Source organism: Seriola dumerili, unplaced genomic scaffold (genome assembly GCF_002260705.1).
Source record: "Seriola dumerili isolate Sdu_G_001 unplaced genomic scaffold, Sdu_1.0 BDQW01000331.1, whole genome shotgun sequence".
In the NCBI taxonomy this organism is placed as follows: domain Eukaryota; kingdom Metazoa; phylum Chordata; class Actinopteri; order Carangiformes; family Carangidae; genus Seriola; species Seriola dumerili.
The window spans coordinates 154,921-172,421 of NW_019174586.1; the positions used below are offsets into that span (position 1 = coordinate 154,921).

The window sequence follows — 17,501 nt, forward strand, 5'->3', positions numbered from 1 at the left end:
CTGGTGGCTGAAATGGTGCCTCGTTCAGCAGATGTGGGCTATCTGGTGACTAAAGTGGTGGCTGTTGATGTGGACTCTGGACAGAATGCCTGGCTCTCCTATAAACTGCAGAAAGCCACAGACAGGGCGCTGTTTGAAGTGGGCTTACAGAATGGAGAAATAAGAACTATCCGCCAAGTCACTGATAAAGATGCAGTGAAACAAAGACTGACTGTTATAGTGGAGGACAACGGGCAGCCCTCTCGTTCAGCTACAGTCATTGTTAACGTGGCGGTGGCAGACAGCTTCCCTGAAGTGCTGTCGGAGTTCACTGACTTTACACACAACAAGGAGTACAATGACAACCTGACTTTTTACTTAGTCTTGGCTCTGGCTGTAGTTTCCTTCCTCTTCATCACGTGTTTAGTGGTTATTATATCAGTGAAAATCTACAGATGGAGACAGTCTCGCATCCTGTATCACTCCAATCTCCCTGTGATTCCATATTATCCACCACGTTACTCAGACACTTTGGGAACAGGGACTCTGCAACACGTGTACAATTACGAGGTGTGCAGGACGACTGACTCCAGGAAGAGTGACTGTAAGTTCGGCAGAGCTGGTAGTCAGAACGTGCTGATAATGGACCCCAGTTCTACAGGGACGATGCAGCGGATACAGAATGAAAAGAGCATCCTGGATGAACCAGACTCTCCTTTAGAGGTTGGAAAGATGTTACATCACACATGCTTTGCCGCATTACTTGTCATTATCCCACTGTTACAGCATTTTGATTAATTCATTTAGTAATTTTTCAGCACCTTGGAGTGCATTATGGAGGATTTATACATTCATGTTACTCCAAGTGACAGCAAATGGGCAGTTTTTACCCCCTTCCATTGTATATTATTGAGTTTTGTAAAAATATTTTTTCCACACATTTTAATTATATTCTGAAAAAAAATAACTAGGGCTTCATGCTACAACAATTTAATCCCCGCATTCATAAATTATTCCTCATCTTTTTGTACCTGTCCCTTCTCACAACATAGATTATTTATCTGCAGTTTTGCTTTGTGAACTCATTGGGCCGCTGTTGCCTAGTCTGTTGTAGTTGTAGTATATTTACAGCAGTACCGCCTTTCCTTTTCGATGTATTAGAGAGAAAGGGCAGGCGCAGACCGCATTGTCTTCCGTAAAGTGGCCGATATACACGACGAGGCACAACTGTCTTTATTTCTCTTATAATTTGAGGACTACTTTTGCCCCTTTTTTTGTTTTACTGCCTTTGCCATCTTTCTAGCGGATTTTACGAGGTTGCTTTTCCTTCTTGCCTTGACAATTCCAAACAATGAGACGGCAAGTACTGTTGTTTATTTCGATCGTTTGTCTTCGGTCGGTATTTGGACAGGTCAGTTACTCTATTCCGGAGGAAATGGCTAAAGGCTCTTTGGTCGGTAATATAGCTCAGGATTTAGGTTTAGACGTTAAACGACTGAAGTTGGGCAACGCTCATGTTTATTCTGGCGATAGCAGAGAATACATCGAGCTGAACAGCGAAAGAGGAGTCCTCCTTATCAAAGAGAGAATAGACAGAGAGGCGTTTTGCGGTGATACAACACCATGCGCTGTGCATTTTCAGATTGTGTTGGAGAATCCCATGGAATTTTATAGTGTTACAGTTGAAATTATAGACATAAATGACAATGCACCATCTTTCGAAAAGAGCGAAATTAACTTCAAAATTAGCGAATCTGCGGTGGTGGGGGCAAAATTTGTTTTAGAACGAGCAGTGGATTCGGATGTAGGTACAGATAGTCTTCAAAGCTACATACTCAAACCAACTGATAATTTTTTACTTAAACTGCACAGCCAAGCGGATGGTACGAAAAATGTTGAAATGATTTTACAAAAACCCCTGGACAGAGAGAAAAATTAGTTCATTTCTTTGGTGTTAACAGCTGTAGATGGAGGAGAGCCACAGATGTCAGGAACAATGCAGATTCTCATCACGGTGTTAGATGTCAATGATAATGCTCCTGTTTTTACACAGCAGATATACAAAGGTACAGTGGCTGAAAATTCTGCAAAAGGTACGATTGTGAGTACTGTCAGTGCTTCAGATGTTGATCATGGTCTAAACGGTAAAATAACTTATTCAATCACAAACACTTTAGATGACGTTAGACATGTATTTGAAGTAAATGAGGAAAATGGTGAGGTGAGGTTGATTGGTCGTTTGGATTATGAAAAGAAAAGACATTTTCAGATAAATGTGCGCGCCATGGATAATGGAGGATTGACGGATTCTTGTAAAGTGATCGTTGATGTGGTTGATATAAATGACAACGAACCAACGATTAAAATCATGTCTAAATCAGCTATTATATCAGAGAATGCAAACGCCAACACAGTCGTTACAATGATTAACATTCAAGACCCAGACTCGGGTGAAAATGGTAAAGTTCAGTGTTTTATAAACGATAATATTCCGTTCTTACTGAAATCGACATCAAATAATTTCTATAGTTTAGTGACAGACAGTGATTTAGACAGAGAGAGAGCCTCTGCGTATAATATAACAGTGACCTGCTCTGATGAGGGAGTCCCCTCCCTCTCCAGCAGCGTCACTCTCACCTTACAGATCTCTGATGTGAATGACAACGCGCCTGTCTTTGAGAGGAGCTCATATGAGGCCTACATTGTAGAAAACAACACACCAGGCCTCTCTATATTCACTTTGAAAGCCAGAGACGCTGACTGGAACCAGAATGCCCGTGTTTCCTACATACTGGAGGATTCCTCTGTTAACGGCGTGCCAGTCTCCTCATATGTGTCCGTTAGTGCTGATAGTGGAGTCATCCATGCAGTGCGCTCTTTTGACTACGAGCAGATCAAAGATTTCCACTTCCGCGTGAAAGCGCAGGATGGAGGCTCTCCTCCACTCAGTAGCAATGTGACTGTGAAAATACTGATCCAGGACCAGAATGACAACCATCCTCAGGTTCTGTACCCAGTCCAGACTAGTGGCTCTCTGGTGGCTGAAATGGTGCCTCGTTCAGCAGATGTGGGCTATCTGGTGACTAAAGTGGTGGCTGTTGATGTGGACTCTGGACAGAATGCCTGGCTCTCCTATAAACTGCAGAAAGCCACAGACAGGGCGCTGTTTGAAGTGGGCTTACAGAATGGAGAAATAAGAACTATCCGCCAAGTCACTGATAAAGATGCAGTGAAACAAAGACTGACTGTTATAGTGGAGGACAACGGGCAGCCCTCTCGTTCAGCTACAGTCATTGTTAACGTGGCGGTGGCGGACAGCTTCCCTGAAGTGCTGTCAGAGTTCACTGACTTTACACACGACAAGGAGTACAATGACAACCTGACTTTTTACTTAGTGTTGGCTCTGGCTGTAGTTTCCTTCCTCTTCATCACGTGTTTAGTGGTTATTATATCAGTGAAAATCTACAGATGGAGACAGTCTCGCATCCTGTATCACTCCAATCTCCCTGTGATTCCATATTATCCACCACGTTACTCAGACACTTTGGGGACAGGGACTCTCCAGCACGTGTACAATTACGAGGTGTGCAGGACGACTGACTCCAGAAAGAGTGACTGTAAGTTCGGCAGAGCTGGTAGTCAGAACGTGCTGATAATGGACCCCAGTTCTACAGGAACGATGCAGCGGATACAGAATGAAAAGAGCATCCTGGATGAACCAGACTCTCCTCTAGAGGTTAGACTCACTGTTCTTTTGCTCAAACCTAAATGTATTTATTCAGTGATGTCATTTACAGCACATACATTTTCAGTACCTTGGACAGCGAAAGAACTGTCTCTCTTTTTTTATCCTCTCTTTATATTTTATTTTTTTGATTTTTCCTTCATTCACTTTAGATCAAGTATTTCTTTGGAAAAAATATCGTGCTATTTAGCATCACTTTGCCCGCACAATAAAACAGAAACAGTAGTCTGTGTTGGTTGGTAGTTTATTCAGTGACAATACAGGAAACAACAGAGGCAACTGTATTTTTCTCTTTAACTCATGTAGTTTCATGTTGTGAACTCAGTGGGCCGCTGTTGACCAGCGTCTTGACGTTTTATGATACATTTGTACTAGAACACCCCCCTGTCTTTTCACAAGCGAGAAGGACTCCGAAACATAAACGCACAGTCGCCGGTGGATGCAACACAATGCATGGAATATCAAGCTGGAATCATTTTACCGTCAGTTGTTGATTGATTAAACTTACACTTTGGGGATTTTATTTGCACCAGTACCGCTGATATCAAAAGAGATGCGTAAACGTTAGTTTGTTTTTCGAAGGAAATGTCTGACAGAACAATGAGACGGCAAGTACTGTTGTTTTTCTCGGTCCTCTGTCTCAGTTCAGCTTTTGGCCAGGTCAGCTACTCTATTCCCGAGGAAATCGCCAAAGGCTCCTTGGTCGGTAACATAGCTCATGATTTAGGTCTGGAAGTTAAACGGCTTCAAGCGCGTAGAGCTCGTATTCACACGGGAGACAGCGCCGAATACATACAGCTTAACAAGGAAAAAGGACTCCTCATTATCAAAGAGAGGATAGACCGCGAAGCTCTCTGTGGCCAGACAACGCCTTGCGCGTTGCATTTCCAGATTGCCTTAGAAAGCCCGATTGAAATATTCCCGATTACTGTTGAAATCACAGATATCAATGACAACGCTCCTACATTCCAAAAGGAAGAGAAAAACATTGAAATCAGCGAGTCTGCGGTCATCGGCTCTAAATTCATGCTAGATAAAGCTATAGATCCTGATATTGGGCTGAATGGTCTTCAGAGCTATACACTAAAGCCCAATGATAATTTTATAACTAAATTACATAGTCAATCTGATGATTTTAAAAAGGTAGAGATGATTTTACAAAAACCTCTGGATAGAGAGAAACAGGAGTTTACATCATTACTGTTGACGGTTGTAGATGGAGGAGAGCCGCAAAGGTCTGGCACTATGCAGATCCATATTACTGTGCTGGACGCTAATGACAACGCTCCTGTTTTTACGCAAACTGTATACAAAGCAAGTGTGAAAGAAAATTCTCTTAGGGGAACAATCATTACCAAAGTGAGTGCCTCCGATGCAGACAAAGGGTCGAATGGAGAAGTTGGCTACACGATCAGTAATAGCATGATGGGCACTTCAAATTTGTTTCACATCACTGACGATGGTCATCTTATATTAGAGGGGCCTATTGATTTTGAAAAAGCCAAGAATTATGAAATTGATGTAGAGGCAGTTGACCGAGGAGGTCTGTCTGATTCAAGCAAAGTAATAATTGATGTAGGTGACATTAATGACAATAGCCCCGTTATAAATATGATTTCATCATCCAATTCAGTTGGAGAAGATTCCCCTTCCAACACAGTGGTAGCTGTGATGAGTGTAAATGATGCTGATTCTGAAGAAAATGGGAAGGTCAGGTGTGTGATTAACAAAAATATACCATTTACAATTAGATCCACATCCAGTAATTTCTATAGCCTTGTGACAGACAGTGAATTAGACAGAGAGAGAGCCTCTGAGTATAATATAACAGTGACCTGCTCTGATGAGGGAGTGCCCTCTCTCTCGAGAAGCGTCACTCTCGCCTTACAGATCTCTGATGTGAATGACAACGCGCCAGTCTTTGAGAGGAGCTCATATGAGGACTACATTGTAGAAAACAACACACCAGGCCTCTCTATATTCACAGTGAAAGCCAGAGACGCTGACTGGAACCAGAATGCCCGTATTTCTTACATACTAGAGGACTCCTCTGTTAACGGAGTGTCAGTCGCCTCATATGTGTCCGTTAGTGCTGATAGTGGAGTCATCCATGCAGTGCGCTCTTTTGACTACGAGCAAATCAAAGATTTCCACTTCCTCGTTAAAGCGCAGGATGGAGGCTCTCCTCCACTCAGTAGCAATGTGACTGTGAAAATACTGATCCAGGACCAGAACGACAACCCCCCTCAGGTCCTGTACCCAGTCCAGACTGGTGGCTCTCTGGTGGCTGAAATGGTGCCTCGTTCAGCAGATGTGGGCTATCTGGTGACTAAAGTGGTGGCTGTTGATGTGGACTCTGGACAGAATGCCTGGCTCTCCTATAAACTGCAGAAAGCCACAGACAGGGCGCTGTTTGAAGTGGGCTTACAGAATGGAGAAATAAGAACTATCCGCCAAGTCACTGATAAAGATGCAGTGAAACAAAGACTGACTGTTATAGTGGAGGACAACGGGCAGCCCTCTCGTTCAGCTACAGTCATTGTTAACGTGGCGGTGGCGGACAGCTTCCCTGAAGTGCTGTCGGAGTTCACTGACTTTACACACGACAAGGAGTACAATGACAACCTGACTTTTTACTTAGTGTTGGCTCTGGCTGTAGTTTCCTTCCTCTTCATCACGTGTTTAGTGGTTATTATATCAGTGAAAATCTACAGATGGAGACAATCTCGCATCCTGTATCACTCCAATCTCCCTGTGATTCCATATTATCCACCACGTTACTCAGACACTTTGGGAACAGGGACTCTCCAACACGTGTACAATTACGAGGTGTGCAGGACGACTGACTCCAGAAAGAGTGACTGTAAGTTCGGCAGAGCTGATAGTCAGAACGTGCTGATAATGGACCCCAGTTCTACAGGGACGATGCAGCGGATACAGAATGAAAAGAGCATCCTGGATGAACCAGACTCTCCTCTAGAGGTTGGTTATTTGGGGTTCATTCGAGCTGTGAATTGTTTGTGACATATAAAGTATGAAGGTATACATCGTTTCCGTTAATAACAAATATGCAATCAGCACCATGGACAGAGACAGTGCTTGCGACTTAAAGCAGGCTGTTCCCTAGAGATTAAATCTTAATAGATATTACGCTAATTGCCACTTTTAAAAAGCCCTTTTTATGTCAACTCTTGACCTGATACTTAAAAATGTAAGTCGTTTTTATTCACTCTAGTTTCAACAAAAAACTGTACATGAGCTTTTGTAATTTTAACTTGCATCCTCTCAAAAGCACCCTCACCCGTCTTCTTCTTCTCTATCTAAACTTATTGTCTGTTTTCTTTATCTTATCAAAATCTTTTTTCCACACGTTTTAACACTATCTCACAAATACTCGTTATATGATTATTAGTATTTCTCGTGTAATTTTGACTTTGAACTCAGAGGGACGCTGTTGACTAGTATGTATCAGTTTTACAGCATATATGTAGTGGTACCTCCCATCAGCTCCGTATATTTGAGCTAGAGGCGAGACGGGGAGATACAACGAAGCACACAAGGGGGATCTAACAAAAATGAAACACGGGAGTTATTGAACGGCTATTTCTTCCTTCTCTTAAGGGATTCTATGACTATGTATTGACAGTGGACTCATGACAAACAATTATAACAGATGACTGAAAGGTTTATGCAAGGACTTTCTGCAAAGACGATGTCGGACATAACAATGAAACGGCAAGTACTGTTGTTTATCTCGGTCATCTCCTTCTGCTCGGTGGTCGGACAGGTCAGCTACTCCATTCCCGAGGAAATGTCTAAAGGCTCTTTCGTTGGCAACATAGCTCAAGACTTAGGTTTAGATGTCAAAAGGTTGAATTCTGGAAAGGCTCGTGTTTTCACACGGGATAGTGCAGAATATATCGAGCTGAACCGAGAAAGAGGAGTCCTCCTTATCAAAGAAAGAATAGACAGAGAGGCACTTTGCGGACAAACGACGCCCTGCGCTTTGCATTGTCAGATCATATTAGAGAATCCGATGGAATTCTACAGTATTAATATCGAGATCACTGATATAAATGATAACCCCCCAACGTTTGTAACAAGCGACATCCACTTCAATATTAGCGAGTCTACGCTTAGTGGTACAACATTTATTTTAGACAGGGCTATTGATCTAGATGTTGGCGGAAACGGTTTAAAAACCTACATTTTGAAGCCATCGGGCGAATTCTCTCTCAAAATGAACAGTCAAATTGATACGAGTAAGAATGTGGAGATGGTTCTACATACACCGCTGGACAGGGAGAAAAATGATCAGTTGTCTTTAGTTCTCATGGCGGCGGATGAAGGCGAACCGCAGATGACAGGAACAATGCAGATTCACATCACCGTTTTAGATGCTAATGACAATGCTCCTGTTTTTACACAGTCTGTTTATAAAGCCTCTATAAAAGAAGATGCACCTGTAGGAACAGTTGTACTGACAGTTACTGCAACAGATGCAGATCGTGGCTCAAATGGTAGAATAACATATTCAATTTCAAGTACTCTAGATCATGCCAGTGGAATCTTTGAAATAAATAAGGAAAGTGGCGATATTAAGTTAGCTGGAAAACTTGACTATGAAAAGTCGGGAAATGTTCAAATAAACATTCGTGCAAGTGACGGTGGTGGACTAACTGGTTCTTGTAAGGTGATAGTAGATATATTAGATATAAATGATAATAAGCCTGATATTCATATTATGTCTAAATCAAATGTGATCTCAGAGGATGCTGAACGTAACACTGTAGTAACAATGATAAATGTTGAGGATGAAGACTCTGGTGAAAACGGTAAAGTGCATTGCTCAATCACTGATAATATATATTTCATATTGAAGTCCACATCAAACAGTTTTTATAATCTCCTAACGGATGACGAGTTAGACAGAGAGAGAGCCTCTGAGTATAATATAACAGTGACCTGCTCTGATGAGGGAGTCCCCTCCCTCTCCAGCAGCGTCACTCTCACCTTACAGATCTCTGATGTGAATGACAACGCACCTGTCTTTGAGAGGAGCTCATATGAGGCCTACATTGTAGAAAACAACACACCAGGCCTCTCTATATTCACCGTGAAAGCCAGAGACGCTGACTGGAACCAGAATGCCCGTGTTTCTTACATACTGGAGGACTCCTCTGTTAACGGAGTGCCAGTCTCCTCATATGTGTCCGTTAGTGCTGATAGTGGAGTCATCCATGCAGTGCGCTCTTTTGACTACGAGCAGATCAAAGATTTCCACTTCCGCGTCAAAGCGCAGGATGGAGGCTCTCCTCCTCTCAGTAGCAATGTGACTGTGAAAATACTGATCCAGGACCAGAACGACAACCCTCCTCAGGTTCTGTACCCAGTCCAGACTGGTGGCTCTCTGGTGGCTGAAATGGTGCCTCGTTCAGCAGATGTGGGCTATCTGGTGACTAAAGTGGTGGCTGTTGATGTGGACTCTGGACAGAATGCCTGGCTCTCCTATAAACTGCAGAAAGCCACAGACAGGGCACTGTTTGAAGTGGGCTTACAGAATGGAGAAATAAGAACTATCCGCCAAGTCACTGATAAAGATGCAGTGAAACAAAGACTGACTGTTACAGTGGAGGACAACGGGCAGCCCTCTCGTTCAGCTACAGTCATTGTTAACGTGGCGGTGGCGGACAGCTTCCCTGAAGTGCTGTCGGAGTTCACTGACTTTACACACGACAAGGAATACAATGACAACCTGACTTTTTACTTAGTGTTGGCTCTGGCTGTAGTTTCCTTCCTCTTCATCACGTGTTTAGTGGTTATTATATCCGTGAAAATCTACAGATGGAGACAGTCTCGCATCCTGTATCACTCCAATCTCCCTGTGATTCCATATTATCCACCACGTTACTCAGACACTTTGGGGACAGGGACTCTCCAGCACGTGTACAACTACGAGGTGTGCAGGACGACTGACTCCAGAAAGAGTGACTGTAAGTTCGGCAGAGCTGGTAGTCAGAACGTGCTGATAATGGACCCCAGTTCTACAGGGACGATGCAGCGGATACAGAATGAAAAGAGCATCCTGGATGAACCAGACTCTCCTCTCGAGGTTAGAATTTGCTAGCCCACTTTTCCTACGGTGAAGTGACGCTTTTAAATCACGCCCCTCTTAATTTCAGCACCCTAGAGAGCGACACGATTCCATGTTCAAAACGAGGCATTTTCTCAAGTTGAATTTGTTTTGTTTTTTAAGGTTGCTGCTATGTTTTTTCAAATTTTAATTTACATCTAACTTGCACATCTCATATTCCTCATATAGATTCTCTTTCATTCGTCGGTTTAATGTAGTATCAAACAACACTGCCAACTCACAGGAGAACTGTTTCTGTTTTTATTCACAATCTAAGCATGTCGATTGTTTTTGCACATTTCAGCTGCAATTTGATTTTATGAACTCAGAGTGCCGCTGTTGGCCAGTTTGTATGAGATTTACCGCAGACTCTTTGTCCCTCCCATAATGTCTTTATTTTAGAGAGAGGAAGAGATAGAACCAAAGTGTACTGTCTGGAATTTACCGGAGATACAGGACGTCGAATCCTTTTCATACCGGGAATATATTTAAAACCTTGTTGTCTTTTCATTTGTGGAAGATAGATGACCAAATGGCTTTGATGGTTTACATTGGGATAACGTCGGACAGAACAATGAGAGGGCAAGTACTGTTGTTTTTGTCGGTCCTGTCTCTCAGCTCGGTGTTCGGACAGGTCAGCTATTCCATTCCGGAGGAAATGCCAAAGGGTTCTTTAGTCGGAAACATGGCAAAGGATTTTGGCTTAGATGTTAAAAGACTTAAATCGGGTAAGGCTCGCATATTTACTCGAGACAGTGGCGAATATATCGAGCTGAATAACGAAAGAGGAGTCCTCCTCATCAGAGACAGGATAGACAGAGAGGCGCTCTGTGGACAAACAACGCCTTGCGCTTTGCATTTTCAGATTATATTAGAGAATCCGATGGAATTTTACAGTGTGACTATTGAAATCACAGATGTTAATGATAACCCTCCATCCTTCGAAAAGAACGACGTCAGATTTAAAATCAGTGAATCCGCTGTTAGTGGGGCTAAATTCATATTAGATCGTGCAGTTGATCCTGATGTAGGTTCAAATGGACTGCAAACATATCGACTTGAACCACGAGACAATTTTATTGTTAAATTACATGATCAAGCAGGTGGAACGAAAAATGTGGAAATGGTTTTAGAGAAACCTCTTGACAGAGAAAAGCATGAACACCTGTCTTTAGTTCTGACGGCGGTAGACGGGGGAGAGCCGCAGATGACAGGAACAATGCAGATTCTGATCACTGTTTTAGACGTGAATGACAATGCTCCTGTTTTTACACAGCCCATTTATAAAGCCTCCATTAAAGAAAATGCACCAGTAGGAACAGTTGTACTGATAGTTACTGCTACAGATGCAGATCATGGATCTAATGGTAAAATAACTTATTCAATTTCAAGTATATTAGATCATGCACGTGGGTTATTTGAAGTGAATGATGGAAGTGGTGAAATTCGGATGAAAGGAAATGTTGACTATGAAAAAGCTCGAACATTTCAGATAAACGTTCGTGCAAGTGATGATGGAGGACTAGTTGACTCCTGCAAAGTGATGATCGACGTCACTGATATGAATGACAATAAACCCGATATTCACATAATGTCTAAATCAAACCTAATATCAGAAGATGCTGAACCCGGTACTGTTGTAACAATGATAAATATTGAGGACGTTGACTCCGGTGAAAACGGCAAAGTGCAATGCAATATAAATGATAATATTCCTTTTGTGATGAAGTCTACAACCAATGATTTCTATAGTTTAATGACAGACAGCGGTTTAGATAGGGAGACAGCCTCTACGTATAATATAACAGTGACCTGCTCTGATGAGGGAGTCCCCTCCCTCTCCAGCAGCGTCACTCTCACCTTACAGATCTCTGATGTGAATGACAACGCGCCTGTTTTTGAGAGGAGCTCATATCAGGCCTACATTGTAGAGAACAACACACCAGGTCTCTCTATATTCACTTTGAAAGCCAGAGACGCTGACTGGAACCAGAATGCCCGTGTTTCTTACATACTGGAGGACTCCTCTGTTAACGGAGTGCCAGTCTCCTCATATGTGTCCGTTAGTGCTGATAGTGGAGTCATCCATGCAGTGCGCTCTTTTGACTACGAGCAGATCAAAGATTTCCACTTCCGCGTCAAAGCGCAGGATGGAGGCTCTCCTCCTCTCAGTAGCAATGTGACGGTGAAAATACTGATCCAGGACCAGAATGACAACCCTCCTCAGGTTCTGTATCCAGTCCAGACTGGTGGCTCTCTGGTGGCTGAAATGGTGCCTCGTTCAGCAGATGTGGGCTATCTGGTGACTAAAGTGGTGGCTGTTGATGTGGACTCTGGACAGAATGCCTGGCTCTCCTATAAACTGCAGAAAGCCACAGACAGGGCGCTGTTTGAAGTGGGCTTACAGAATGGAGAAATAAGAACTATCCGCCAAGTCACTGATAAAGATGCAGTGAAACAAAGACTGACTGTTATAGTGGAGGACAACGGGCAGCCCTCTCGTTCAGCTACAGTCATTGTTAACGTGGCGGTGGCGGACAGCTTCCCTGAAGTGCTGTCGGAGTTCACTGACTTTACACACGACAAGGAGTACAATGACAACCTGACTTTTTACTTAGTATTGGCTCTGGCTGTAGTTTCCTTCCTGTTCATCACGTGTTTAGTGGTTATTATATCAGTGAAAATCTACAGATGGAGGCAGTCTCGCATCCTGTATCACTCCAATCTCCCTGTGATTCCATATTATCCACCACGTTACTCAGACACTTTGGGGACAGGGACTCTCCAGCACGTGTACAACTACGAGGTGTGCAGGACGACTGACTCCAGAAAGAGTGACTGTAAGTTCGGCAGAGCTGGTAGTCATAACATGCTGATAATGGACCCCAGTTCTACAGGAACGATGCAGCGGATACAGAATGAAAAGAGCATCCTGGATGAACCAGACTCTCCTCTAGAGGTTAGAATTTATAGTAGAAGCATACTACAACCACTTATAGTGTCCAGGACCATGGACAGAGACACAAAATCATGCTCATCACAGTATCTATCTATCTATCTATCTATCTATCTATCTATCTATCTATCTATAGATAGATAGATAGATAGATATACTTGCATTCTAGCTATCTTTCTAGCTATCTATCAACCTATAATAACATCTCAATATTCTATACTTATTGCTGCAATTTCATTTTACGTCCCCAAGTGCCGCTGTTGGTTAGTGTGAGAAAAATAAGGACCCTTTCCTGTGTGAAGTCCTCCCTCGTCTGTCTGATGCGTTATTAGAGCTCTATTTTTTATCGGAACTATATCCTGACAAAGCAAAGCGCCCAGCGCTGAGCAACGAACTCATGATCACATAGCCTATCTGGTCGGATTTCAACAGGACTGATTCGTTTTTCCATTTGTATTTTACGAAGGCCCTTGTCAGGATGGGCGTTCTTCGTTGCGTGGCCGAAAAAAGGTCATTTTCATGGAGGCCGCTGCTTCTCATGATTTGTGTCGCAGAAATGGCTCTCGGACAGGTCCGTTATTCTATACCTGAGGAAATGGCGCCGGGCTCCCTTGTCGGGAATATCATTCAGGACCTCGGCTTGGACATTAAGCGGCTGAGATCAGGGCGGGCTCGGATATTTACCGAGGACGGCAGTGAGTACATTGGTCTGAATGCAGAAAAAGGAACTTTGGTAGTCGCTAAACGCATAGACAGAGAAGAATTGTGCAAGCAAGTGTCTCCCTGCTCTCTTCATTTCCAAATCATCCTAGAAAATCCAATGGAGTTGCATCGGATTGATGTAGAGGTTACAGATATTAATGATAATGCTCCGTTCTTTTCGAAGAAGGAATACAATTTCCAAGTTAGTGAATCTGCCTTACCAGGGGCTCGCTATTCGCTTGAGAGTGCCAAAGATCCCGATGTAGCACATAACACCATTCAAACATACGAACTCAACCCTACAGATAATTTCAAAGTGAATGTTGTTTCTCGGTCTGATGGAACAAAATATATTGAAATGGTTCTACACACCTCCCTTGACAGAGAAAAACAAGAAGAGCATAGGTTAACCCTGACTTCATTTGACGGTGGTAATCCTCAGAAATCGGGTTCTGTCAAAATAAATGTCGTTGTTTTAGATGCAAATGACAATGCACCAGTATTCAGTCAGACTGTTTATAGAGCAACTGTCCCTGAAAATGCGTCAAAGGGCACTGTTATTATAAGAGTCAGTGCCACTGATAATGATAAGGGAGCAAACGAAGAGTTAATGTATTCGTTCTCCCACCATACCGATGGTGCAGCATCTCTGTTTAATATGGATCCGCATAACGGAGAAATGACCGTAATTGGTGTTTTAGATTACGAAAAAGCCAAAAACTATGAAATAGACATTGAAGCTACAGACAAAGGAGGGTTGGCAGACACGGCAAAGGTGCTAATTGAAGTGACAGACCTAAATGACAATGCCCCTGTCATAAGCATAATTTCCCTCTCTAATCCCATACCAGAGGACTCCCCTCCTGATACAGTTATAGCTATGCTCAATATCAAAGACTTGGACTCAGGTAAAAATGGCCAAGTTAAGTGTTTTATTAGCCTAGATTTACCTTTCAAAATCAAGTCATCATCGATTAATTTCTATAGCCTGATGTCTGACGATGTATTAGACCGGGAAACAGTGCCTGAATATAACATAACAATAACAGCAGTGGATGAGGGTTCCCCACCTTATTCAACAAACAAAACAATATATTTAAGGATATCAGACGTAAACGACCACGCCCCAATGTTCCCACAACAATTTCTGAATGCTTTCATCACTGAAAACAATTCACCTGGCATGTCACTCCTCTCTGTCAAAGCCAATGACAAAGACTCTGGGAACAATGCGCGCATTTCCTATTTTCTTGAGGATAGCCAACTGAATGGGATGTCAGCCTCGGCTTATTTTTCTGTGAATGCAGAGAGTGGAGAAATACTTGCTGTGCGGTCCTTTGACTATGAGCAGACGAAAGAGTTCCATATTCGCGTCATCTCAAGTAGCAATGTGATGTGCAAAATTACTGATCCGGACCAGAACGACAACCCCACAGGTTCTGTACGCCAGTCCGACTGTTGGCTCTCTGGTGGCTGAATGGTGCCTCGTTCAGCACGATGTGGGCTTATCTGGTGACTAAAGTGTGGCTTGTTGATGTGGACTCTGACAGAATGCCTGGCTTCTCCTATAAACTGCAAGAAAGCCACAGACAGGGGCGGCATGTTTGAAGTGGCTTACAGAAGGAGAAATAAGAACTATCCGCCAATCACTGATAAGATGCAGTGAAACAAAGACTGACTGTTATAGTGGAGGACAACGTGGACAGCCCTCTCGTTCAGCTTACAGTCATTGTTAACGTGGCTCTGGGGCGAGACAGCTTCCCTGAAGTGCTGTCGGAGTTCCTGACTTTACACTGACAAGAGTACAATGAAACCGTGACTTTTTACTTTAGTTTAGTGGCTCTGGCTGTAGTTTTCCTTCTTTCATCACGTGTTTTAGTGGTTATTATCGTCAGTGAAATCCACAGATATATTATATCAGTGAAAATCCACAGATGGAGACGCGAGCGCTTGTTTTACAAATCCACTGGGAATCTTCCTGTTATTCCGTATTACCCGCCCCTTTACGCAGACGTAGGAGGAACCGGTACGTTGAAGCAGGCGTTCAGTTACGAGGTGTACGGAACTACGGACTCCCGGAAGAGTGATATAAAGTGCTCTCAACCCTTCAGTCAGAGCACTCTGAGTGTTGACCATGGTGCTACCAGAACAGTGCCAAGGCATAAAACAGAGTCAGAGAATTTGCTCACGGAGGTGAGATCAGCCTATTCCTTTCTTCCTGAAAACACCTGTACCCATGTTTTTTGTTTGCTTTGTGTGTGTACTTCAGTTCCACTGCTCACTCATCATTTAGACAGTTCTGGTACTGTGCCCATTATAGTTATACTCCAAAAGTCTTCTCAGTTGCACACTATACTTATTGTGCCAAAACTTTTGGCAAGCACCAACACTGGACTTTTTACTCCGCCCCCTTTTGAGCTTTCCCAATTCTTGCATTTCGTTCTGTACAAAATACATCCCAATGCATCCCAATCCATTTCCAATTGCTTGCTGCACACAGTCCAGCATTGTTGTTGACTATTCCATGTACATAGGCCATAACTATGTCTTCCTGTGTGGTTTTATTTTTTATTTTTATGTGAAGTTCACTGTTTAATATACTTGTTACTTATACTTGTTTGCTTTATGACACTACATCATCTTCATGTGTTGTCATATTTTTGCTGCATCACCTTAATTCCATTCTTTGATATTGATATTGATTCGTTTATTACTAGTGCTGGCATTTACATGCAACATATTGTGTTGAAACATGATGGTTTGTGCGGACAGACCAAGTAAAGATATGTTTAGTTGACTATATTTAAATCCCTTTCCGCTTTCACAGACTGAATTAAAATGTACCGTATGCCCTATCAGAGAGCATCATGTGATGACCTGCAGAGGTGTGAGAGAACAATACAAAAGCTACAATGAAAGAAATAGATTCCTGCTCATCCCTGCTAAAGCTTTGCTACAGACTGTGCTCACATAGAAACACAGAACCATGCAGTGTACTACTTTCTCAGTGACCTAGTTTCCTTCACAACACGGTGCAGCCATAGACATAGAGCTGCACACACAGAGAAAAGGAGCAGGGATGGACACAGGGACATGATAACAAAGTTAGTTGGTGCAGATCAGTAAATCAAATGCAAAGAGAGACAATAATATTGATTAAGCGGTTAAAAATATGGTAAAGGGGAAGAGAGAACGGTCAATTACAGATGCTGGTGAGACTGAGAACAAGGGAGAGAAGCAGTGTGATGGAGAGGCAGAGAGGCAGCGGGGGAGGGGAAGAGGCACGTGGTAACCGGCACAGTCTCCACCATCCCTGTGCAGCATTTGTGTTAGTGATGCTCGGCAGCCATTTTGATCTGCAGCCCCTCTTCGTTGAAATATAGGGCTAAGGGAAGTCTCATGTGTGAAACAGTCATATCAGGCTATTACTGACTGTACTGTAAAGGACACAAACAGAGTGAGATATGTCTTGATAGAATATAAATGAATGGAAGACAAGAAGTAACAGGAGAGAGGGAGAGACATCTAGGCTACATATCTTATATAACAAATGAAGAGCGGATGTCAGAAATCAGGACAGAGGCTGAATGTGTTTGAACGGAAGAATATAATCATGAAAGAAAACTGAGCTTCCAAAAGAAATGAAGCTAGAAAGTATTGAAATCTAACAAAGACTGTAAAATAATGATTTTCCTATAGTCTGGTAATAGGAGCAACACAGTAACAGGCTAGAATTGCTTTCTCCTGTAAGAGCCTCCGTCTGTGAGGGCTTACATTATGTGCTGCAAATGAAAGCCATGCACAGAGTAGTTTTCTCCTTTGTTGTGTGGTAAAAGTGACAGTGTGGTCGACTTGGCACAAATAACCCTGTCATTATAATGATGCCTGTGGTGAGGAAATGAACGCATGTGTGCAAAATATCTTTCTTCTTTCAAAGTTGGTGCATGGAAATAACATTTGTCTTTAGTTTAAGGGCACATAAAGCT

At 42.8% G+C, this 17,501-nt stretch overlaps 3 protein-coding genes across 3 annotated transcripts in view; all 3 read left to right on the forward strand.

Moving 5' to 3' along the window:
* The window catches only part of LOC111232544 (protocadherin beta-16-like), a 4,665-nt gene extending 4,616 nt beyond the window's left edge, over positions 1 to 49 (forward strand). The window contains exon 3 of the mRNA XM_022760117.1: positions 32 to 49. Within this exon, the coding sequence (XP_022615838.1) occupies positions 32 to 49 (18 nt within the window). The remainder of the gene's footprint in view (positions 1 to 31) is intronic.
* Positions 50 to 1,330: 1,281 nt separating this feature from the next.
* LOC111232545 (protocadherin gamma-A10-like) lies at positions 1,331 to 4,085 on the forward strand. Its single transcript, XM_022760118.1, has 3 exons — positions 1,331 to 1,659; positions 2,947 to 3,715; positions 4,050 to 4,085. Exons 1-3 carry the CDS (start codon positions 1,331 to 1,333, stop codon positions 4,083 to 4,085), a joined length of 1,134 nt encoding a protein of 377 aa, XP_022615839.1.
* Positions 4,086 to 4,309: 224 nt separating this feature from the next.
* On the forward strand, positions 4,310 to 15,181 carry LOC111232546 (protocadherin beta-12-like). The gene is made up of 7 exons (XM_022760120.1): positions 4,310 to 6,706; positions 12,085 to 12,244; positions 12,620 to 12,816; positions 13,385 to 13,508; positions 14,367 to 14,423; positions 14,823 to 14,951; positions 15,066 to 15,181. Exons 1-7 carry the CDS (start codon positions 4,310 to 4,312, stop codon positions 15,179 to 15,181), a joined length of 3,180 nt encoding a protein of 1,059 aa, XP_022615841.1.
* Positions 15,182 to 17,501: the final 2,320 nt, after the last annotated feature.